Raw genomic sequence first — 23153 nt, forward strand, 5'->3', positions numbered from 1 at the left:
TGAAACCCCGTCTCTACTAAAAATACAAAAAAAATAAAAAAAAATAAAAAAATAGAGAAAGAGATGGGGTCTTGCTATATTGCCCAGGCTGGTCTCAAACTCCTGGCCTCTAATGATCCTCCTTTCTTGGCCTCCCAAAGAGCTGGAATTATACTCATGAGCCACCATGCCTGGCTAGAGTCTAACATTTTACATACATTATTCATTCAGGGACCTCTAACCCAGGATTAATGAAAAGATGTGGGTTTAAAATCTGTGTCTGCCCCTTACTAGCTCTGTGACCTAGTGATGAAATTACATTTGAAAAATGTATCATCATCTTCATCATCATCATAGCTGCTAACATTTGTTAAGTGTTTATGATGTATCATGTACTTTGATAAACACAATATAAGCCTTATGAACCCTCAAGGCAACCTGTAGGGAGGGTCCTATTACTAAGCCCATTTTACAGACAGGGAAGACGAGTTTAGAGAGGCTAGGAAACTTGCCCAAGGTCACACAGTGAATGAGTGAGTAGCAGAGTCAGCATTCAAACCAAGTTGTCTGACTCCAGAATCCACACTCTTAACAGCTCTGCCATGGTCCTGATGCACCGAATGTGCACTCAATAAATCATGGCCCTAATTGTAGTGGGTATTAGCTCTACCAGCAGCTACTGAGTACAACGAAAGAGTAATTTGGCATAAAAGGTGGCAATCGTGCTTCCAGGCTGGGCTATATTTGTTATACTCACCCCATTAATTCTGTTCCGGGGTCCTCATTTCTTCTGTGTTTGCTTTCCTTCCACTTCTGTTGTTTTGGAGCCTTCTGATCTTCCTGGTGCAGGAGGTGGTTACCAGCTGCTGCCTCATTACAGCTAAGAGGTGCCACTGCTGTTTGTTTACCTCTATGTGCTTTGCTGCCCAGCTCCCAAAGTCTGGGCTCGGGCTGTTAACATAGCTCTCAGGCTCTTGCATCATTGAATCAGAGAACTACTTCTTCCTGCCCCTTTCAAGAACTATGCTGGTTGGTAGCATTGATTCAAGATCTCCTTGTCCCCTGAGATCATGGAAAATGTTGATCAACCTGCCGTAAAAGAGTGTTTGGCCAGGGGCAGTGGCTCACGCCTGTAATCCCAGCTCTGTGGAAGGCCAAAGCAGGCAGATCACGAGGTCAGGAGTTTGAGACCAACCACTATGTTGGCCACAACATGGTAAAACCCTGTCTCTACTAAAAATACAAAAATTAGCCAGGCACGGTGCCACGCGCTTGTAGTCCCAGCTACTCAGGAGGCTGAGGCAGGAGAATTGCTTGAACCCGGGTGGCGGAGGTTGTGGTGAGCCAAGAGTACACCACTATACTTCGGCTTCGGTAGCAGAGCAAGACTCCATCTCAAAAAAAAAAAAAGTAGTACTTAAAGTGTACACAGTGGTGGTTCATTCCTTGGATCACATAAAAAAAGGTGTATTAGCCGGGTGCAGTGGCTCACGCCTATAACCCCAGCACTTTGCGAGGCCAAGATGGTCTCAATCTCTTGACCTCGTGATCCGCCCACCTCGACCTCCCAAAGTGCTGGGATTACAGGCATGAGCCACTGCGCCCGGCTGCGCTTTTATAATCTTATAATGGAAAACTATAAAGGAAAAGACTGTCAGATTTGACTGCATCAAAATTAAAAATTTCTCAATGGGGGAAAAAATGACATAAGCAAAGTTTAGAAGTCAATTGATAATGGGAGGAAATAATACATAACAACACACTAGGTCAAATTCTTAAAGAGCTGCAACAGATAACAACAAAACACAAGCAGCCAGTGGAAGATTGGGCAAAGGCTGCGAATACAGTTCGCAGAAGAAAAACACGTGGCTAATAAGGACGTTCCACTGCGCTTTTAGTCAGAGCAGTACAGTTTAAAACACGTACTATATTTCACCAATTGGACTGGCAGAAATTAACTGGCCGGGTGCGTGGTGGCTCACTTGTCTGTAATCCCAGCACTTTGGGAGACAGACTGTTAGATCATGATGTCAGGAATTTGAGACCAGCCTGGCCAAGATGGTGAAACCCCATCTCTACTAAAAATACAAAAGTTAGCCGGGCGCAGTGGTGGGCACTACTTGGGAGGCTGAGGCAGGAGAATTGCTTGAACTCGGGAGGCGGAGGTTATATTGCGACAGGATGGCGCCGCTACACTCTAGCCTGGGCAACAGAGCGCAGGACTCCATCTCAAGAAAAAAAAAAAAAATAGACTAACTATATCCAGTGTTGGCTAGCATGGTGGGAGTATAAATCAATCTGACATTCTAGACAGGCAGGTGGCAGGACCCAGGCAGATTGTAAATGTGTTTGTCCCTTGGCTCAGCAGCTCCCCTTGCAAGCGTTCACCATACAGAAGCACTCACACAGGACTGCACGATGGTCACTGCAATATTATGTGCAATGTCCAGGAACTGGAGATGATACCCATATTTAACAATGGTTGAAGTATGGTGTGTAATAATGATATGGAAATATTCATGGATATACCTTAAAGGTAAAGCAAGTTTCAAAACAAACATAGCATGATCTTCTTTTCTTTTCTTTTTCTTTTCTTTTTTTTGAGTTAAGTTCTTGCTCCAGGCTAGAGTGCAGTGGTGTTGTTACACCTCACTGCAGCCTTGAACTCCTGGGCTCAAGGGACACCTCCCACCAACCCCTGCCCCAGCCTCTCAGGTAGCTGGGACTATAGGTTGCATGCTACCATGCCTGGCTAATTATTTTTATTGCCCAAGCTGGAGTTCAGTGGTGCAATCTAGGCTCACTGCAACCTCCACCTCCTGGGGTCAAGCAATTCTCCTGCCTCAGCCTCCCAAGTAGCTGGGATTACAGGCATGCGCCACCACACCCAGCTAAGTTTTGTATTTTTATTAGAGACTGGATTTCACCGTGTTAGCCAGGCTGGTCTCAAACTTCTGACCTCAACTGATTTGCCTGCCTTGTCCTCCCAAAGTGCTGGGATGATAGGCATGAGCCACCACACCCAGCTAATTTTTAATTTTTTTTGGTACAGACAGGCGTTTCACTGTGTTGCTGAGGCTGGTCTCAAACTCCTGGCCTCAAGCAATCCTCCTGCCTTGGGCCTCCCAAAGTGTTGAGATTACAGGCATGAACCACCACTCCTGGCATTCCTGCCAAGCTGTTGGCAATAGCGAATGGGAGCAAGGGTCCTTTATGCTTTATACACGCCTCTGTGTTGCTTGCATTTTTACCATAAGCAAATGTTTTCAGAATAATTTTTCTTTCTTTAAAGGTATCTTAGCTTGAGAAAGGAGTCTGAGTTCCAGCCGTGGGTCTGTCACTTAACTAAAAACCATATTGAGGGACTTAACCTCTTCTCTGTAAATCCATTCTTTCCCATGTGGGTATTATAATCAAGAGAATGAATAATATTCTGTTTTGGTTTTTTAATGAGAACGTTACACTAGATTTCTAAGGACCCTTCCAACTCTAACATCTGTCTAAAGGCTCTCTGATCTCAGATTTACTCAGATTTTGAAATTAAAGAAAAAAAAAGCTCTGTCCCAATGTGGTCGTACTTAATGCTGAAGTGTGCAATAATGCCTCCAGCGTTGCTGAGAGGGATTGTGCAGTTTTTGCAGGTTCATTGCTCTTTCTTTCAGCTCTAGAAATCTTTCCTTCTGGTGCTCCAATTTGCCTGTCCTTGAGAGGAAGGGAAGGGAGGACCCTAGAGGACTGAGGTTTGTCCTGGCTGGCAGGCCTGCCAGGCTTGCTCCAGGCCGCAGAGAAGAGAGGCTATTTTTGTTGTGGGAGCTGAATTGTTGGCCTTTCTCCAGGAGCACATGCTCGTTGGCGTGGTTGATGTATCTTGCCTGCTCTGGCCGTCTCTACCACTGCTTCCAGAAAACACTTGAGAATACATTTGTCGCAAGAGCTTCAACCTGAGATCAGGATCAGGCATCTGTGCTGTTTTCTTGTGTTCTACTCCCTTCTGGCCACTGAAAGGGCAGTAGCAGAACAGGATATGAATAACTCGAACTTGGGAAGACTTTTCTCTTAAGGCTTTGCTTGAAAGGGGCCCTCTCTCTGTAACTGCGGTTGCAGTGAACTCAGTCCAATATCTGAGCTTTCTTATCCTTAACTAGGCCAGTGGAGCTGCCCTCACCCTCACCAACCTGATGGGGTTCATCTCACCTACTGTCCCAATCTCCTTTTATCAGCCCAGCCCAGGAATAGGGGTGTCCTTCTTGGTGTAGGGCTTAACGTGAGCGTTGCATGAACCTAGATCCATATCAGCTTTGTCAGTTTCCTCAGGCAATTCTAGTATGCCATGGCAAGAAGGCTGGGGGGGGGCACCCCAGTCCATCAGCCCTTAGTGTGTGCAGAGGGCAGCTCCAAGTGGGGCCACTGTGATATGAAGGAGGATTGTTTGAGCTCAGGAGGTTGAGGCTGCAGTGAGCTGTGACTATACCACTGTACTCCAGCCTGGGTGACAGAGCGAGACCCTGTCTCAAAAGAAACAAACAGGCCAGGTACAGTGGCTCATGCCTGTAATCCTGACACTCTGGAAGCTAAAGTGGGTGGATCAGCTGAGATCAGGAGCTTGAGACCAGCCTGCTCAACATGGCGAAACCCCGTCTCTACTAAAGATAAAAAATTAGCTGGGCGTGGTGGTGGGCACCTGTAATCCCAGCTAGTTGGGAGGCTGAGGCAGGAGAATCACTTGAACTTGGGAGGCGCAGGCTGTGGTGAGCCAAGATCATGTCACCGCATTCCAGCCTGGGCAACAGAACAAGACTTCGTCTCAATAAAACAACCAACCAACCAACCAAAAAGAAAAGAAAAAGTATATTCGTATTTTTCTAATATTTGACTGGGAAAGATGGGAAACTATAAAGGAAAAGATTGACAGATTTGACTGCATAAAAATTAAAAATTTCTTGGCCGGGTGCAGTGGCTTACGTCTATAATCCCAGAACTTTGGAGGCCAAGGCAGGCAAATCACCTGAGGTCGGGATTTCGAGACCAGCCTGACCAATATGGGGAAACCGTCTCTACTACTAAAAATACAAAATTAGCCAGGCACGGTGGCGCATGCCTGTAATCCCAGCTACTTGGGAGGCTGAGGCAGGAGAATCACTTGAACCCAGGAGGCAGAGATTGCAGTGAGCCAAGATCGTGCCACTGCACGCCAGCCTGGGTGACAAGAGTGAAACGCTGTCTCAAAAAAAAAATTAAAACTTTCTCAATAGGGCAAAAAAACAACATGCAAAGTTTAAAGGTCTATTGACAATGGGAGGAAAATACATATAGTGCTCTCTGTATCAGTGCCCCAACTCTGGGCCTGTGTAGCATTGACAGAGAGAGCACTGGAGCCTGTCTACATGCTAGACACACAGTGCCCCTGGAGTTGTGCAGCGCTGCGGCCCTGGCCTGAAGCCTGCCACTACCTGAGACCTGTGCATGGACCATGGATCCCTCAGCATCAAGTTGTCACTGTGCAGACTGCTTACTGGGACCGCCTGGGGACTGGGCTGTTAAGAGACAGCCTTTGCCTGCTGGAACCTGCCGTGCCAGAGCAGCAGGTGGGACGGGGCGGTTTGAGGTAGACATCTCCGTTGGTCATCATGGATGCACCATCTGACTGTTTTTTTAGCTACCTTCTTGATTCCAGAACTTTCGTAGCCCTCCTCTTTATCCATTTCTGATTTGGAGGGGGATTTGTTTTCTTTCAGTTGCAGAGCTATTTTGCTGCATGTGAGGATGAGACCCCTGCCATCCGGAACCATGACAAGGTCCTGCAACGTCTGTGTGAGCACCTGGACCACGCCCTGCTATATGGGTAAGGTGGAGGAAGTCTCCAAAGACCCCGGAGCACAACCCAGGCCATGAGTAGCCTCCAGAGAGAAACCCTTAGCTTGACTGCCTTTTCTTTCTTCTATCCCCTTGGCAGAAAGGGATTTGTCCCACTCAAGTGGGCCACAGTCTCTCTGTAGTTACCCCAGTAAATCACCTCTGGGAAGACATAAATCGGGGGGGGCGGGATTCACCGCAAATGACATCATGGTGTGAAGGTGTGCTGGGTGCCTGGGGACCTGCTGAGGATCCATCACTCCCTGCTTTGCGCTCACTGCTGGACCAGCCGACTGCTGCTTCCCAGGCAGCCCCATGCAGGTCATAGCAGCTCCTGTCCTGTTTTCTCAGACTGCAGGACCTCTCCTCTGGCTACTGGGTGCTGGTGGTGCATTTCACTCGGAGAGAGGCTATCAAGCAGATCGAGGTGCTGCAGCACGTGGCCACCAACCTGGGGCGCAGTGAGTAGTCACAGGGAGATGCTGGGGAAGGGACCAGCCACACCCTCTCTGTGGGTAGCTTGGGGCACTGTCCCAGGTTTAGCCTCAGGGTCAGCCTGGGAAGCTAGTTACCTGGTGGTGTCCAGTAGCAGTGGAGTTTTAAAATGACAGCATCAGGCCAGGCATAGTGGCTCACACCCATAATAGAAGAATTTTGGGAGGCTAAAAAGGGAGGATGGCTTGAAGCCAGGAGTTTAGACCAGCCTGGGCAACATAGTAAGTCCCTATCTCTACAAAAATTTTAAAAATTAGCTGGGGCCGGGCGCAGTGGCTCAAGCCTGTAATCCCAGCACTTTGGGAGGCCAAGGCAGGTGGATCACGAGGTCAAGAGATCGAGACCATCCTGGTCAACATGGTGAAACCCCGTCTCTACTAAAAGTACAAAACATTAGCTGGGCATGGTGGTGCGTGCCTGTAATCCCAGCTACTCAGGAGGCTGAGGCAGGAGAATTGCCTGAACCCAGGAGGCAGAGGTTGCAGTGAGCCGAGATCGCGCCATTGCACTCCAGCCTGGGTAACAAGAGCGAAACTCCGTCTCAAAAAAAAAAAAAAAAAAAAAAAAAAAATTAGCTGGATGTGTTGGTCCATGCCTGTAGTCCCAGCTACTCAGGGGGCTGAAGTGGGAAGATTGTTTGAGCCCAGGAGTGTGAGGCTGCAGTGAGGCATGATCACAGCATTGCACTCCAGCCGGGAAGAAAGAGTGAGACCCATCTCTAAATATTTAAGCAAATGGCCAGGCACAGTGGCTCATGCCTATAATCCCAACACTTTGGGAGGGTAAGGCAGGAGGATCCCTTGAGCCCAGGAATTTAAGGCTGTAGTGAGCTAATGATCACACCACTATACTCCAGCCTGTATGACAGTCCCTGTCTCAAAAAATAAAACAATAATAATAAATAAAAATAATAAATTTATAAAATGCCAGCCCCCTCCATGAGGCATCTTTTCTCCCTGCATATGACAGTTTTTTGGCACAGCAGTGACAGGGGGAAGGACGGCAAGCTGCCAGCAAGAGCTGGACTCCTATGGAATCCCAGCCCGAGCACATGCTGTGGAGTCTGGTTTCTCTCCCTGAGCTGGGATCACTGTTAGCCTACAGGATCAGCACAGAGTCCTGGCATTTCTTGACCTATCTGAAGTATGTAGTCTGTCCTCTTTATCAGAATTTCCTGGCCAGCTACACGCTGAAGTCTGACTAGGGAAATAAAGCTGTCAGGGGTCATGGTACCCCACCAAACACAAAGGCCGCTGAAGTGCCTGGTCCCCTGACCTGCTCTTTCTTTCCTTTCTGCCCTTGCTTGGCAAATAAAAGCTAGCACTCTGACAGGCCTTCCTGCCAGTTACACCTGCCTTTGTCTGCAGGCCGTGCCTGGCTGTACCTGGCCCTCAACGAGAACTCCTTGGAGAGCTACCTGCGCTTGTTCCAGGAGAACCTGGGTCTGCTGCATAAGTACTACGTCAAGTGGGTGTCTGGGACAGTCTGTCTCCCCTAGCCTCAGAGCTCCCCTTCAGCCACCTCCTAAAGGCTTGTCATATGCAGACAGCACAGTGTGCCACATCAGTGATGCCAGAGAGCCAATAGAGCCTTGCCAGTAGCTGGATGGCCTTCGCCGCAAGCACTGGGGTTCCATCTGGGTTCCTGGGTACAAATTCGGGCTCTGCTGCTCCCTGGTCCTCCCTGGCTTCAGACCTAACCAGCGCCCAAGCTTTGGCTCCGCTTTCTCTGGGGTTGCTGCTGTCCCAGTGTGTACAGCAGCCACTGAGAGCCTTGCAAGCCTTGCCCTTGCCCATCTCTGAAGTCACTGCAGGACAGTGCAATGTGGCTGCTAACCCAGTGGGAGAAGGCTGAGAGGGTGGTGGGTGATGGTCATATCTAGCTGGGTGCCGTCCAAGGTAGGGGACATCACAGGTCAAATTTCAACACAGCTGACATGTTGGTAAGGTTAGGCCAGGCTGGTCAACAGGCCCAGAGTCGCCATCGTGGCTTCTTGTGTCTTGCAGGAATGCCCTGGTCTGCAGCCACGATCACCTGGCGCTCTTCCTGACCTTGGTGTCTGGACTGGAGTTCATTCGTTTCGAGCTGGATCTGGTGAGACACCAGGGCGCTCACTGCTTGTGGGAAGCAGAGGAGGGGCCGGGTGGGAGCAGGGTGAGTGGTGGTTTCATTTTTCAGGCCTTGTTGGGGCAGCTTGTTGGGTATGACTGGGCTTGAGCAAAGCTTGTTTGTTCAGGTGAGAGAAAGGTTTCAGGGTCGGTGGAGTGAGAGGAGAAGTGATTCTCTTTTGGTTGCTGATGCCAAGAATTCCTGGTTCAGGTGACTCCCTCCTATCTCCCTATCCAACTTGGAGAAAAACCACATTGCCTCATTGCCTGGAGTATCTTAGCCCAGAAGAACGGCCTTCATGTTTAGGACATGAGAGTTAGAAGGACAAGGCAAATTCAGCCTGGTGCCTGTGGGACTCTGAAAAGTGTCATCAGCTCCAGGCCTCCCAGCTGGCAGCCTTCAGCCACCCTCTTCAAGTTCTCAGGCTTCTCTCCCCATTACACCCTGTACCACTGTGATGCTGGCCCACAGGAGCCCAAGGGGCTCCCAGGCACCTCTTGGACTGGGCTCAAAATGGATGCAGCCACCTCATTCTAATCAAATGACCTTCCTTGGGCTGGGCACTGTAGCTCACACCTATAATCCCAGCACTTTGGGAAGCCAAGGCAGGTGATCACCTGAGGTCAGGAGTTTGAGTCCAGCCTGGCCAGCACGGAGAACTCCCGTCTCTACTAAAAAAAAAAAAATTAGTGGAGTGTGTTGGCAGGTGCCTGTAATCCCAGCTACTCAGGAGGCTGAGGCAGAAGAATCACTTGAACCCGGGAGGCGGAGGTTGCAGCGAGCCGAGATCACGCCATTACACTCCAGCCAGGGCAACAGAGTGAGATTCTGTCTCAAAAAAAAAAAAAAAAGAGAGAGAGAGAGAGAGCAGGGGCACCAAAGGGTTCTATCAGCCTGAAGTCCACACCTTTAAAAGCCAACACTATTCACGTTGCTCTTCTTAGCAGCTTATCTTTGAATTTACCACTTTAAGCCATTGATTTTCCAAAGAAAAGCTAGCCTAGAGGGTGTCACAGAGGCACATCTGTGTCTCCCAGGCTTGGATCCTGCCGTCTGTGGAAGGCTGCTACCCGAGGCCTCCCACCAAATGGGCCTCCTCTACTCTCTCCTCAGGATGCCCCTTATCTAGACCTGGCCCCCTACATGCCCGACTATTACAAACCTCAGTACCTGCTGGACTTTGAAGACCGCCTTCCCAGCTCGGTCCACGGCTCGGACAGTCTGTCCCTCAACTCCTTCAATTCCGTCACCTCCACCAACCTGGAGTGGGATGACAGTGCAATTGCCCCATCTAGCGAGGGTGAGTGGCCCCAGGGCAGAAAGGCCCAGCCCCTGCAGTGAAACAGACTTGAGCTGCTTAAGCCTGGCTGGGTGTCTTTCTTGGCTAGTTTTTGGTCTGGTGGCAGAAATTTGCAATTCAACAGGGCTGGCCACTTCCCAGATCTTCATCTCCTCAGAGTCCCTGTGGTGGCTAAAAAGCAGATTCTGGGCACAAAAAGCCGAAATGAGGTGTTTTTTTTTTTAGGGTTAGACCCTTTTCCAGAAGGTTCTAGTTACATGCCTGGGGCAGTTTTCTAAGCAAGGAAGGTTTAGCAGTGGGACCTGGAAACCCTTGTCGCAGGGTTGAGTGTTGCCTGCTCTGCGGAGCTTGTCTGGCCCCACATTCTAGGCAGAAAGAGGTTAAGGAACCCCTTGAAGAAGAGCGAGCCAGGCAGGTCTGCAGCGCAGGGAAACCTTGCCGCTGCTGTGTCCCATGTGTCCGTCTGATTTCTCCACGTCCCTCCTGCGCTCCCTGGTGTGTTTGGGATGGTCACACCCATTGCATCAGAGACCGAGGAGGAAGCTGCAGGTCATTTTGTCTTGACCCAGCGACTTACTGGAACAGCCTGGTTTCTTTCAAACCTTAGCCCTCGGTGTTCATAGATAAAACTGGCCATTTTCCCCGCTTTATCCCCTGTGGGAGACCAGAGCCCCTCATTTACTTAACCCACCACCTCACCTCCAGGGAAGGGGATCCCAGCCCCAGTTCAGCCCTGGGGCACTCTAGAATTGCCTCGGCATTGAGACCTTGACCTTCCCCTTTCTTTATTTCTGCTGTACCACGGGTTATATGTCCCAGGGAGGGAGGTCCCTTTCAGAATTGGTATTAGCAAGACCTGCTGCAACATTGTTGACTGCAAGCAGAAGACAACTCAGTTTCCTTCGGTTGGGCCCATGGGCTGCCTAGAAGTCAGAGGAATGGGCCTTGCCGGATCAGCCAGGGCAAGGATGGCTCCATGGATGGAGGCGTCCCCTCAGCAATTTGGAGATTGTACAACTGCAGCTGCCAGGGCAGCATCTCCTTGCCTGCTAGGGTACGGAGGGCAGGAAGGCAAGGGGTAGAAAACAAAGCTAGGCACAGGCAGCCAGGCTTCTCTCTGCCAGAACCAGCTTCTGGGTGTGGAAAGGGGTCACCCCCTACAGGTCTTTCCAGCTGGTTGGAGGCTCCTGGGCCAGTGCCTGAGCCGAGAGGCAGCCAGGACCCTAGTAAGTTTCCCCAAGGTTGTTGGATACAGTGGAGAAAGGCGAAGTTTTCCTCTCCTGTTTCCTCTCCATGTGTCCCACCCCACTTCCCTCCCCTCTCCCTCCAGTCGTCCTTCCACTGCCTGTGTTTCTAATCTTCAGTTTTGTCCCTCGTTTTTGTAGATTATGATTTTGGAGATGTGTTTCCAGCAGTGCCGTCTGTACCCAGCACAGACTGGGAAGGTGGGCCAGAGTCCGCTGTTACCCTCTTTTCCTGTTTTGCAATGTTTCCATGCCAAGCTTGCTGCATGTATCAAATCAGCTCCTTATTATTTATAATAATGTCCATGATCATAATAAAGCCAAGTTTGGTGTTCTAATAGATGGAATTCTGCAGTGGGAAAACTTGACCTCCCGCCCTAGGCAAATCCCTTCTCCCAGCACAGGGCTCCTGCCTTTGTGCAGTGGCCTTTCGGAGTCACTAAGTGGCTGCATTTTGGGGGATATGGGATTACCCTTTCTAATTCCAGTGCCAGCTGATGCTCTCAGGGTTTATAGGGCCTGACCCAGTGATCCAAGACTTGTTCTGGAAAACCATGCCTTTAAACATGTGGGTTGTAAGCTCCTTTGGGTCAGATGGGCATCAAGGAGAAAGACAGCTTGGTTCTTTCAGTCTGTCCTAATGGCTTCCTCTTGGGTGTTTTGGAGAGATTGAGGTCCAAGTGAGGGAACTGCCCAGGTATGGCTGAAACTTCCTGCAGAGAGAATCTCCTTGAAGTTTTAAAGCAGATTAAAAGGAAACCTGCCAGCCTTCCCACCCTGTCTCCCAGGCAGTAGCAGTGCCTGGGCATTTTTCTGCCTGAAATTCCACTTCTGGGCTTGTGTATAATTCCCAGGTTGCCACAATTACTCAAAGCAAAGGTTGTGCTGCCAATAAGGTAATGTTTCCCCCTTAAATCTGAGGCTATAGTAGATCCTTGTTATTTATTTTATTTTATTTTTTGAGACGGAGTCTCACTCTATTGCCAGGCAGGAGTGCAGTGGCACAACCTTGGCTCACTGCAACCTCCACCTCCCAGGTTCAAGCGATTCCCCTGCCTCAGCCTTCCAAATGGCTGGAGCTGTAGGCAAATGCTACCATGCTCAGCTAATTTTTTGTATTTTTAATAAAGACAGGGTTTCACCATCTTGGCCAGGATGGTCTTGATCTCCTGACCTCGTGATCCACCTGCCTCAGCCTCCCAAAGTGCTGGGATTACAAGCATGAGCCACCATGCCCGGCCTGTTTTATTTTATTTTATTTTTTGAAACAGAGTCTCACACTCTTGCTCAGGCTGGAGTGTAGTGGCATGATCTCAGTTTACTGCAAACTCCATCTCCCGAGTTCAAGCAATTCTCTTGCCTCAGCCTCCCAAGTAACTGTGATTACAGGTGTGTTTTTAGTAGAAACAGGGTCTTGCCATGTTGGCCAGGTTGGTCTCCTACTCCTGACCTCAGGTGATCCACCCTCCTAGGCCTCCCAAAGTGTTGGGATTATAGGTGTGAGCCACCGTGCCCGGTCCAAATCCCTGTTATTAAAAAGCCTCTTACCCTCTGGGCCACTTCCAGCCTGGAGCAGGGGAGGTGAGGGGACCTGGCCTCTGAACAGGGGAGATAAGAACTGCCTCACCCTGAGGATGAGCAGCAGGTGGCTCTCCCCACATTATTAGAGACGTGATTCTGAGTAATGGGTGACAGGTGATCTCCTCCCAAATAATGTGAGTATGAAATAGCTTAACTCTGGGAAATAAGATATGGCACTGGGAAAAATAAACTATTACATTTGGCCAAGAGTAGCGTTGAAGGGTCCCACATTGGGGTTAAATCAGCTTGGATTCCAGAATTCCATCATAACATCATGTACCCTCTCAGCCTCTCTTCTTGCAGCACACATGCTGGATATTGTTTTTTTCCCTCTGATTCTAACAACTAACCCCCCTCCTGACATGCCTGTTGCAGTCACTTGACAAGCAGGGCCTGACCTTCCTCTGTAGCCTTTCAGGGCTCCCTGCGGCCTGAGAACTAACAGCCCAGTTGCACTACTTACCCCAGGGCAGGGTGAGATTTCCTGAGTTCCTGAAGCAGGATTCTGGAGCTCACTCTGGCAGCTCACCCTGGGAGGCTCTGTCTTCTTCTTGGACCTGGAGGAAGGCAGGACTTGGGGCAGCTCCAAACTTGGAGCCTGGGGCTGAGATGTGGGCAGCCTTCACCTGGTCTTTGGCTTATTTACAGAACTGGTGGGCATCCGGGCCTTGACACCCACCACATCTCATGATCTGCCCACTCACCTCCCGGGGCTCCTCTTGGGTGCAACGGCATGTGCTGAGGAGAATCACAGGGCCGGAGCAAGAACACACGGGCTTGGCGGGAGCCTGCTCTGGGACGGAGGGACTTGGTTTTCTGCATCTTAGAACTCAGGCTCTGGGATCCCAGGAAATCTAGAAAAAGTCCCCGATGTCGCTGGTGTTTTCTGGCAGAGCTGCTCATTGCCTTTAGCCTCCTCTTTTGTCCTTATATTTAAAGACAGCAGATTTTTTTTTTTTTTTTTTTTTTTTAGGGCCGGGCATGGTAGCTCAAACCTATAATCCCAGCCCTTTGGGAAGCAGAGCCTGGAGGATCGCCTGAGCCCAGGAGTTTGAGACCAGCCTGGGCAACACAGGGAGACCCCGTCTCTACTAAAGGTACAAAAATTAGCCAGGTGTGGTGGTGCACGCCTACAGTCCCAGCTACTCTGGTCTCGTATTTTGTTTGTTTGTTTTGAGATGGAGTCTCACTCTGTCACCCAGGCTGGAGTGCAATGAATCGATCTCAGCTCACTGCAACCTCTGCCTCCCGGGTTCAAGCGATTCTCCTGCCTCAGCCTCCTGAGTAGCTGCGATTATAGGGCCTACCACCACACCCAGCTAATTTTTGTATTTTTGGTAGAGACAGGTTTTCACCATGTTAGTCAGTCTGGTCTTGAACTCCTGACCTCGTGATTCACCCGCCTCGTTCTCCCAAAGTGCTGGGATTACAGGCGTGAGCCACTGCGCCGAGTGTTCCACCTGCTCTGTAGGCTAAGGCAGGGCAGGAGGATCGCATGAACCCAGGAGGCTGAGGCTGCAGTGAGCTGTGATTGTACCACTGCACTCCAGTCTGGGTGGCAGAGCAAGACCCTGTTTCAAAAAAAAAGACATTGTGCTGCATCAGCAGACAGCTGCCCTGTGGTTTCCAAGACACACTAAGTTGACAGCCGGTTGGGCCCCCAGTTGGGCTGTGGGGCGCATGTTTGCCTCTTTTCTTCCGGATAGACAACGGCCAGCAAGATGGGCATTGGCCAGCAAATGGAGCATGACCAGCCATGTCCCTTGCCATTGACCCTCACCCCGGCAGTTTCACCAGCTGGGCCTCAGTTCTCTGCTTGGGTGGCTCCCATCTGCCACTGGCTAAATGTCCTGTGTACTTCTGCCCGGGCTCCCTCTCCTGCCCTGTTCCAGTAACCTGGGACAGACAGCTGGGTGGGGTGGTGTGGCTAAGCCAGCTCCCGTCTTGAGGGGGCATGTCAGGGTGTGACTCAGAGAGGAGCAGTGAGCTGATGCTTGAATGAAATGGATTCTCAGCACCACCCTTGCAGGGGCGCCTGGTCCTGCCCCCCAGGAGTATGTAGGGTTGGGGGCAAGGGAGAAGCAGCCTGGGGGGTAGCCTCTCGGACACCTGTCCTTGCCCCTTCACACCTTGTTCTCACTGCCCTGCTCTGTCATCTTTTCTCTACCCTGTGCTCTGGGTGTTTCCCTCTGCCCCATGGTTCCCACCCCTTGGGCTCCCATCCTGTCTTCCCAGCCTCTGCCCTTCTCTGCACCCCTCACTTTCTCTGCTGCCTTCCTCCATTCTTCTCACTTTGTGTTCCTTTCACCTCTGCAAGGGACCCTTCAGAAGACTTTGGGCACCTCTCAGCTCTATGAGTGGGATATGGGGCCAAGGGGATGCTGGGTATCCCTGTAGCATCCTGGCAGGAAGGCTCTGAGGGTAACCTAAGTGGCGTGCAGCCTGGCTCCTCTCTGGGGCTCCCAGCCACCCATGGAGGCCTCAAGGTCACCGTCCCTATGGGGCTTAAGCCTGGAGCTTGAGCCTGGAGGCTGCTTCACCTTGGGGCCCTTAACACACACTCAGCCAAATTGTTGTGAGCTCTGGAGGGCCCCAAGCGTGGTAGAGATGGCAGTCCCTCCAAGTTGCTCCTAAAGTACAAACCCCATGTCCTGTTAGGTTGGGGCTTCTACTTGAAATAGGGCCACCCGGGTCAGGTTTCCCTGGGAGGAATTGATCTGCCTCCCTCCTGGGCTAAGGCATGCTCCGGGGGTCGGGGGCCCCAGGGGGTGCCTGACAGGGTGTCTCCTGCTTCCTTGTCCTCCCAGATGGAGACCTCACAGACACAGTCAGTGGCCCCCGCTCCACAGCCTCCGACCTGACCAGCAGCAAGGCTTCCACCAGGAGCCCCACCCAGCGCCAGAACCCCTTCAACGAGGAGCCGGCAGAGACCGTGTCCTCCTCTGACACCACCCCCGTGCATACCACCTCTCAGGAGAAGGAGGAGGCCCAGGCCCTAGACCCACCGGATGCCTGCACAGAGCTCGAGGTCATTAGGTCAGTGGGGAGGGACCCAGAGAGGAGCTGGGGTCCTGGGGTCCAACCTGTCCACTCCCAGCATCAGTTGTTCGTCTAGGGCAGACCAGGACACCCCCTGAGGGCAGTTGCACGCTTTCCTGGGAACCCTTCCCACCTCTGGGCAGTTCTTTGAGCAAGAGTAAATGGAGGCCTGTCCTAGTCAGCTCAGCTGCTGGAACAAAGCACCACAGACGGGCGGCTTCAACCACAGACATTCTTCCTCACAGCTCTGGAGCCTGCAGTCTGAGGTCAGGGTCTCGGTGTGGCCAGGCTCTGATGAGGGATTCACAGATGTCCCTCTTCTCGCTGTGTCATGGTGGGGAGCAGAGAGCGAGCTCTCTAGGGTCCTGTTTATGAGAGTGCTGATCCCATTCCTGAGGATTTCACCCTCAGGTTCTCATCACCTCCAGCGGCCCCACCTCCTGATACCATCACATCAGGAGTTAGAATTTCAGCATAGGAACTTGGAGGGGACACACACATTCAGTCCATTGTAAGGCCCAAGCCCTTGGAAGCAGGCAGCATCGGCAGCCACTGTGGCTGGCTTCTGGGGCCATATCCAGGCTGCCAGGGCATTTGTTGGGTCTGCCTAAGATCAGAAAGCACCTTCAGGTTGGACTCCTTCCCAAGGGAGTTCTTGGAAGTGAAGATACAATTTCTGAGATTCATTGAAAGAAAAGTATCTTTGTCATATGGGCAGGATAATACAGAAGGGGAGACGTGGTGAGTGGCCAGGGGGACGGTTGACCAGAGCCTTCCCGGCTCCCTGACCTCCCTGACCCCTTCTCGAAACTTCACACTGAATAAGAGGAGAAGCCCCGTGTTCATGTCAGACTGCCCCACGCTTGCTGGCCTGAGGAAGGGGGACTGCTCTCCAGTAACTGGAGCCAGGAAGCCACCCCACGGGCTGGTTCCAGTCCAGAGCAGCATTGATGGCTCAGACCTGGGGTCCATTAGCCAAGCCTGCTCCAGCCAACCTGGAACCAGAGTGGGACCCGGACCGTGAGCCCAGAAAGCGCTGAGTACATTTCTGGGTGATTCATCCATGATAATGCTGAGAGCGAAGCGAGGTCAGCTCAGGACCCATCGTCCACATCCTAAGGGGTGCTGAGTGGAGCAGCATTGCCTGACCAGCCCTGGCCTGTTTTTCTTTACTAGAGTACAGCTAGCTCAGTTGTTCCATCAGGAGGAATTTGGAGGACCCACTCGGGTTCCTCTGGTTGTGGCCATCTGTGCCCAGCCCATGCTCCCCCACCCCGCCTCTGCCAGCAAAGGGGGTACCTTGGGGCCTGAGCCGCTATTGTCCCCTGACCCAGTGCCTCCACCCAGCACTCCCTAGGACCACTGACGCACTAGCTGTGCCCTCAGAGGTCACATAACCAGCATTACCGCCATGACCCAGCCTGGTTTTCCCCAGTGCTGGGTTACTGAGGGGTTAACACTCTCCCATCATTACCGTCCCAGGGTCACCAAGAAGAAGAAAATCGGCAAGAAGAAGAAGAGCAGATCAGATGAGGAGGCGAGTCCACTCCACCCCGCCTGCAGCCAGAAGAAATGTGCCAAGCATGGGGACGGTGACAGCCACGTCGTCGGCAGCCCAGGCCTGGGGCGGGACTCGCCGGACACTATGCTTGCCTCCCCTCAGGAGGAGGGAGAGGGGCCGAGCAGCACCGCGGAGAGCAGCGAGCGCTCGGAGCCGGGCCTGCTGATCCCTGAAATGAAGGACACCTCCATGGAGCGCCTGGGGCAGCCCCTGAGCAAGGTTATCGACCAACTCAATGGGCAGCTGGACCCCAGCACCTGGTGCTCCCGTGTCGAGCCTCCAGACCAGTCCTTTCGGACCGGCTCTCCCGGGGATGCCCCGGAGAGGCCGCCGCTTTGCGACTTTAGTGAGGGGCTTTCAGCCCCAATGGACTTCTACCGCTTTACCGTCGAGAGTCCAAGCACTGTTACATCAGGTGGCGGCCACCATGACCCTGCAGGGCTTGGCCAACCGCTGCATGTTCCTAGTAGCCCTGAGGTTGCTGGCCAAGAAGAAGAGGGAGGAGGAGGAGAGGGACAGACGCCTTGGCCCCTAGAGGACACCACAGGGGAGGCTCAGGAGCTGGATGCCCAGCTGTCCCTGGTCAGGGAGGGGCCTGTGTCTGAGCCAGAGCCTGGGACCCAGGAGGTTCTCTGCCAGCTCAAGCGAGAGCAGCCCAGCCCGTGTCTGAGCAGCGCTGAGGACTCTGGGGTGGAGGAGGGACAGGGGAGCCCCTCAGAGATGCTTCATTCCTCGGAGTTCAGGTAACAAGACCATGTGGCTGGTGCAGGACTCTCCCAGCCCTTGAAGCTGGAGATACTGCGCCTCTGACCTCCAGATAAATTAAGCCCTAGGAAGACCTAGCCTGAGTGGAAGGGGGGTGAGCCTCCCTCCCTAACTTAGGCTCCTGGGGAGAGGTGGAGGCACTACCCCCGGCTCTGGGGTGGGGTGTGGCCCCTCCCACCCCTGCCCGCCTGACACCTCACCCTCCCAACTTGGCCCTCACAGAGTAGACAACAATCACCTGCTCCTGCTAATGATCCACGTGTTCAGAGAAAACGAAGAGCAGCTATTCAAAGTAAGTCCTAGGAACTCAGGAGTGAGCAAGAGGCAGCAAGGGTGAGGTGGGATGGGCCACCGCCCCCGCTGGAGCGGCAGCAGCCGCCTGCCTGACCTCTGTCTGCTTCGGCCCCCAGATGATCCGGATGAGCACTGGGCACATGGAGGGCAACCTGCAGCTGCTGTATGTGCTGCTCACGGACTGCTATGTCTACCTGCTCCGGAAAGGTGCCTGCCGCCCCCGGGCAGACAGCGGGTTGTGGACGAGGCTGACTCTCGGCCCCTTTTCCACAGTCCCCTTGCCCTCTGAGTACCTTCCGGCCGCTTGGCATGTAGTGATGAAAAGGCACCCCAAGCAGGGTGTTGCCAGCAGCCCTGAGACATGAGCCTGGGACCCCCCTCTGTGAGCCCTCCACGCCATTCTCCTACCGCGTCAGCTCAGACTGCAGGCCAAGGATGGGTCCCCTAAGAGAGGGGGCTACGTCTAAGAAAATGGGGCAGGGAGAGGAAAAAGAGGCCTATGGGGATAATAGGCCTTGGGGTCTCCTCTCTCAGGGGCCACAGAGAAGCCATACCTGGTGGAAGAGGCCGTTTCTTACAATGAACTTGACTATGTGTCGGTGAGTCCAGGCTCCGCAGTTGCACGCCTGCTGTAGGCACGGGGCTTCCCATCTCACTCACCTCCTGGGGTTGGGCACCAACTTAACTCTCAGAGAAGCTTCTGTACATGACGCTGGGGCTAAGAACCAAGCTTGAGGTCGCCTCTTCCTGTGCTAGACTTCTGACTGTTCCTCCCTCACTCATGCCAGCCCCGGGCTTCTGGGGCTTTACATGGTGGCAGCCTGGGGTGTGCTTCCTCCCCAGCCAGCGCTCAGCCTGGCCACGCTGCTGCCTCCACCAGGCAGCAGCCAAGCCCCTTGTGCATGTGAGAATGTGGTTTCTGGCAGGTTGGCCTGGACCAGCAGACGGTGAAGCTGGTGTGCACTAACCGTAGGAAGCAGTTTCTGCTGGACACAGCCGACGCAGCACTGGCTGAGTGAGTGGCAGCCCTGCCCCTACGGGAGGACTGGAGACTCCACAACTGCCCACAGGTGTCGGTGGCCTGGGGGTGGGAGGTCCAGGAGGGGAAACCAGAAGCATTCCCTCTGGAATCTGCATCTGTTCAGAGAGGCAGGCAAGTAGACAATCGTAGGACTCATGTGGTCAGCCCAGCTGACCTCAGCCCCTGGGGACTCTTGAGGGCATTGGCATGAGTTATCCAACAGCTTCCTGCTCCATGCTGCTGGGCTGGGCATGCCCTTCAACACATACCGTTGTCCAGGCTCAAGGTCCCACCTGTTCAAGTCCTGCCTACCCTCGCCTTGTCCATCTTCCCTCAGTGTCAAAATCCCAGGCCCCTTGGACATTGAGAACAATCAGGCCTGTTCCAGTTGTCATTTGATGACCTTGGACTCCTACCTTGTCATTGCCCCACCTGCCACTCTGGGCACTGGGTCTAGCCAGGCCCCTCCCCCAAGTTTCTGTGACCCCTCCAGGCCGGGAGCGCTAAGGACTAAGCCCTGTTGCGTTGAGGCCCTGCTCTCAGACCTCTAACCACAAGCCCTACTCCCTATGCAGGTTCTTTTTGGCTTCTTTGAAGTCAGCCATGATCAAAGGCTGTCGAGAACCACCCTACCCCAGCATCCTGACGGATGCCACCATGGAGAAGCTGGCACTAGCCAAATTTGTGGCCCAGGAATCGAAGTGTGAAGTAAGCACCTGGGGAGGAAGGTGGCTGCAACCCCTGAAATAGCAGTGCAGCAGCCAGCCTCGGCGTGAGGCTTAAGGGACGCAAATAGATGTCTTCGGCATTTTACAAATGCCTACCTGGGCAGGTGGGGCTTTCCTACCCTGGAAAGGAGGAAGGTCATGTCCTCCGTCCTACTTCAGGTGTGTCCGAAGTCTAAAACACCCTTGCTCTTGGCTACCCCAGGCGCCAGACCATCTATGAGCCGATTCCAGGCTCAGCCACCTGCCTAGCCCAGGGCTCACTTGCTTTGTCTGCTGCCCCCCTCCCCCCACCGCCGCAGGCATCTGCTGTCACTGTGCACTTCTATGGGCTTGTGCACTGGGAGGACCCCACTGATGAGTCCCTGGGCCCCACCCCCTGCCACTGCTCACCCCCTGAGGGCACCATCACCAAAGAAGGCATGCTGCACTACAAGGCGGGCACTTCCTACCTGGGCAAGGAACACTGGAAGACATGCTTCGTGGTGCTCAGGTAAGCCCGGGAAGCTCCGGGCCTTGGGCTGGGTCCTGGGGTATCTGGGCTGTCAGGTCCCCAGCGGGGATCTCTCTGCAGCAGGTCACTGAGGAGAGGATGCTTCCCTTCCCTACAAGAGCTTGGAGGAGACCTAGCTCAGGGTGTTAGAGTCTCTGTAGAGCCAGTCATCTTTGGGGACCCGGGAATCCCTGAGTGCCTCAGGAGAGGACGCAGGCTTTGTCTCCCTGATAAACCTTGAGATGTGCTCCAGGTCTGCTGAGGTGGCCAGGTTCCCTGCTGGGCCCCCAGGTCTTTCTTCACCCTCCCTTCCATAGGTGACAGCCACTGGCCTCCTTTGCCGGAGGTTCATGGCCACAGCTTGCGTGTGGCAGGGGAACCCTGGGATCTGGGCTCCTGGGACAGGCCTTACCCACCCTGTGTTGTGCCCCTGCAGCAATGGGATCCTCTACCAGTACCCGGACCGCACTGACGTCATCCCTCTGCTCTCGGTGAACATGGGGTGAGTGCAGGAGATGGGGGCTGTATCCTGGGGCCCAGAGCTGCTGTCTCCCTGGTTCAAGATGGCCCCCCTCTTGGAATTCAGCCTCGCCATCAGCCCCAGCCTATCCAGCTGCCCTGACAGGTGGCCTGGGGCGTCCATGCTCTTAGGGTTGCAAGGAACCCACAGGAGGGGAGGAGGGAGGCAGCAAGGAGCTCCTGGCTGAGAACAGGTCCAGTCTGATGGGGGAGGCAGGCCCTTCCCCAGAAGTTCCCAGCCTGATGGGAGGTGGACACTCAGGTACTTGGAAGGAACAGTGGGCCCTCAAGAGGAAGCACTCATGAATGAATGCGGCCGATTCTCAGTGGGCTGGAAGGAAAGCTGATTCCCAGCCTCACCTGGCTATGCTTGAGTATCTAGTAGATCTTGGGTATTCTGGAGATGAAAAGTGTTACACAGAAATGGGTGGGGCTCCCAGACCTCTCCTGGAAGCTGGAAGGGTCTGGAGAACCTTCTGGTGTCCTCCAGCCCCCAGGACAGTGGGGCAGACCCTGCGTCACACACCCCGCACCCCGTGCTGCCCTTGCCTCCTCGCTCCCGTTTCACCCTCCTCCTCTGGCCCAGGGGGGAGCAGTGCGGTGGCTGCCGGAGAGCCAACACCACGGATCGGCCCCACGCCTTCCAGGTCATTCTCTCCGACCGGCCCTGCCTGGAGCTGAGTGCCGAGAGTGAGGCCGAGATGGCCGATTGGATGCAGCACCTCTGCCAGGCCGTGTCCAAAGGGGTGAGCTCTACCTGCCTCCACCGCTCACCTGGCTTGCCTGACCCACCCAGGACCCCCAAGGCCCCATCCGTAAACCCACAGTCACAGAGCAACCGCAGGGCCAAGACAGACCTCCAGGGGGCAGCCCAGGAACGGACCCTGGCGCTCAGGACCACCTGCAGCCTGGAGCACTCCTACCATCACCCCCACCCCCACCTGTGCTCCCGATCCCTGGAGGGAGAGCAGAAGGGCTGGCTGGGTCCCCTGGCATGGGGAGTTCCAGTGCAGACCAGCCCTGGAGGCCCAGCCTGCCTCTCCCCCGCCCTGCTGCCAGGTCATCCCCCAGGGTGTAGCTCCCAGCCCCTGCCTCCCCTGCTGCCTGGTTGTCACGGATGACTGCCTCTTCACGTGCCATGAGGATTGCCAGACCAGCTTCTTTCGCTCTTTGGGCACAGCCAAGCTGGGCGATATCAGCGCCGTCTCCACCGAGCCGGGCAAGGAGTACTGTGTCTTGGTGAGCTAGAGTGGGGAGCGGGGCACCCACCCACAGGCCCTGCAGAAGGAAAGCTCTGTCTGCTCACCTGGGGGTCTGGCTCTCCCTAGGAGTTCTCCCAGGACAGCCAGCAGCTCCTCCCACCCTGGGTCATCTACCTGAGCTGCACTTCTGAACTGGACCGATTGCTGTCTGCACTGAACTCTGGGTGGAAAACCATCTACCAGGTACCCAGCTGCCCAGGAAACCCATCAGCCAGGGACCCTGTCGAGTGGGAGCCACGCCCCAGGGAGAGAGGAACCCTGGCTGCTCCCAGGACTGGCCTCTGGGGTCCTGGGCACAGCAGTATACCAGGGCGCCCCTGCCTCCACAGCCCTGGGGGTGAGTGCCTGCTGCTCTCAAAACAAACCCAGGAGAATCCAAGCTGTGCTCACCGCCTCTTGCTGAGCCACCCCTTCCTGGGCTGTCCAGAGGGTGACAAGCCTGCCACGCCAGGGAGCCCAAGGCCCTCAAGCCACTCAGCATTGCTGCCTCAAGGACCTGGGTGGGAAGGAGTGGGCTCCAGGAGGTGGGTGGGGGACTCTACCCCGGGTGGCTCTGCCTCTGGTTTGGACTGGGGCTTGGGTGATTGAGGGTGGCTAGGAAGGAGAGAGCTGTCTGGGGGCAGAGGCCCAGGTGGGCATGGTGGTGCTGGCCCCAGCCTGAGCAGACACCGGACAGGCACAAAAACTTAGAACTAAAGAGGCAAAAACCTGACTCCCAGTGAGTCTGAAGCTAAAGCTGAAAACAGAACCCAAGAAACTCAATTCCTGACCTCAGTTTCAATCAAACAGCACAAGTTGTGGTGGGCCTACAGCTGTGTTCAGATGGTGGGGCACAGGATGGGCAGTACCCTCTTCCTTGCCCTTAAGGCTTAGCGCCAGTGTGGGAGGGTACTCGTGAGTTGCCTGCACAAGT

At 53.8% G+C, this 23153-nt stretch overlaps 1 protein-coding gene across 3 annotated transcripts in view; it reads left to right on the plus strand.

Annotated features, from left to right (window-relative positions):
• PLEKHM2 (pleckstrin homology and RUN domain containing M2) overlaps positions 1-23153 on the plus strand; it is a 52216-nt gene that overhangs the window by 27742 nt on the left and 1321 nt on the right. The window contains exons 2-19 of one of the 3 annotated variants that reach the window (XR_001818137.2): positions 5715-5821; positions 6184-6293; positions 7695-7794; positions 8334-8421; positions 9550-9736; positions 11122-11181; positions 15369-15597; positions 17083-17904; positions 18149-18218; positions 18337-18427; positions 18755-18819; positions 19147-19235; positions 19817-19949; positions 20269-20459; positions 20896-20961; positions 21626-21724; positions 22038-22217; positions 22307-22423. Coding sequence is in view for 2 of the 3 variants with exons in the window: in XM_017505080.2 (XP_017360569.1) it covers positions 5715-5821; positions 6184-6293; positions 7695-7794; positions 8334-8421; positions 9550-9736; positions 11122-11181; positions 15369-15597; positions 17083-17904; positions 18149-18218; positions 18337-18427; positions 18755-18819; positions 19147-19235; positions 19817-19949; positions 20269-20459; positions 20896-20961; positions 21565-21724; positions 22038-22217; positions 22307-22423 (2865 nt within the window). In the remaining variant the exon portion in view is untranslated. Of the gene's footprint in view, positions 1-5714; positions 5822-6183; positions 6294-7694; positions 7795-8333; positions 8422-9549; positions 9737-11121; positions 11182-15368; positions 15598-17082; positions 17905-18148; positions 18219-18336; positions 18428-18754; positions 18820-19146; positions 19236-19816; positions 19950-20268; positions 20460-20895; positions 20962-21564; positions 21725-22037; positions 22218-22306; positions 22424-23153 lie in introns of all 3 variants that reach the window. The other 2 variants (XM_017505080.2, XM_017505072.2) reach the window with 2 other exon arrangements.

This window comes from Cebus imitator, unplaced genomic scaffold (genome assembly GCF_001604975.1).
Source record: "Cebus imitator isolate Cc_AM_T3 unplaced genomic scaffold, Cebus_imitator-1.0 Scaffold15, whole genome shotgun sequence".
Taxonomy (NCBI): domain Eukaryota; kingdom Metazoa; phylum Chordata; class Mammalia; order Primates; family Cebidae; genus Cebus; species Cebus imitator.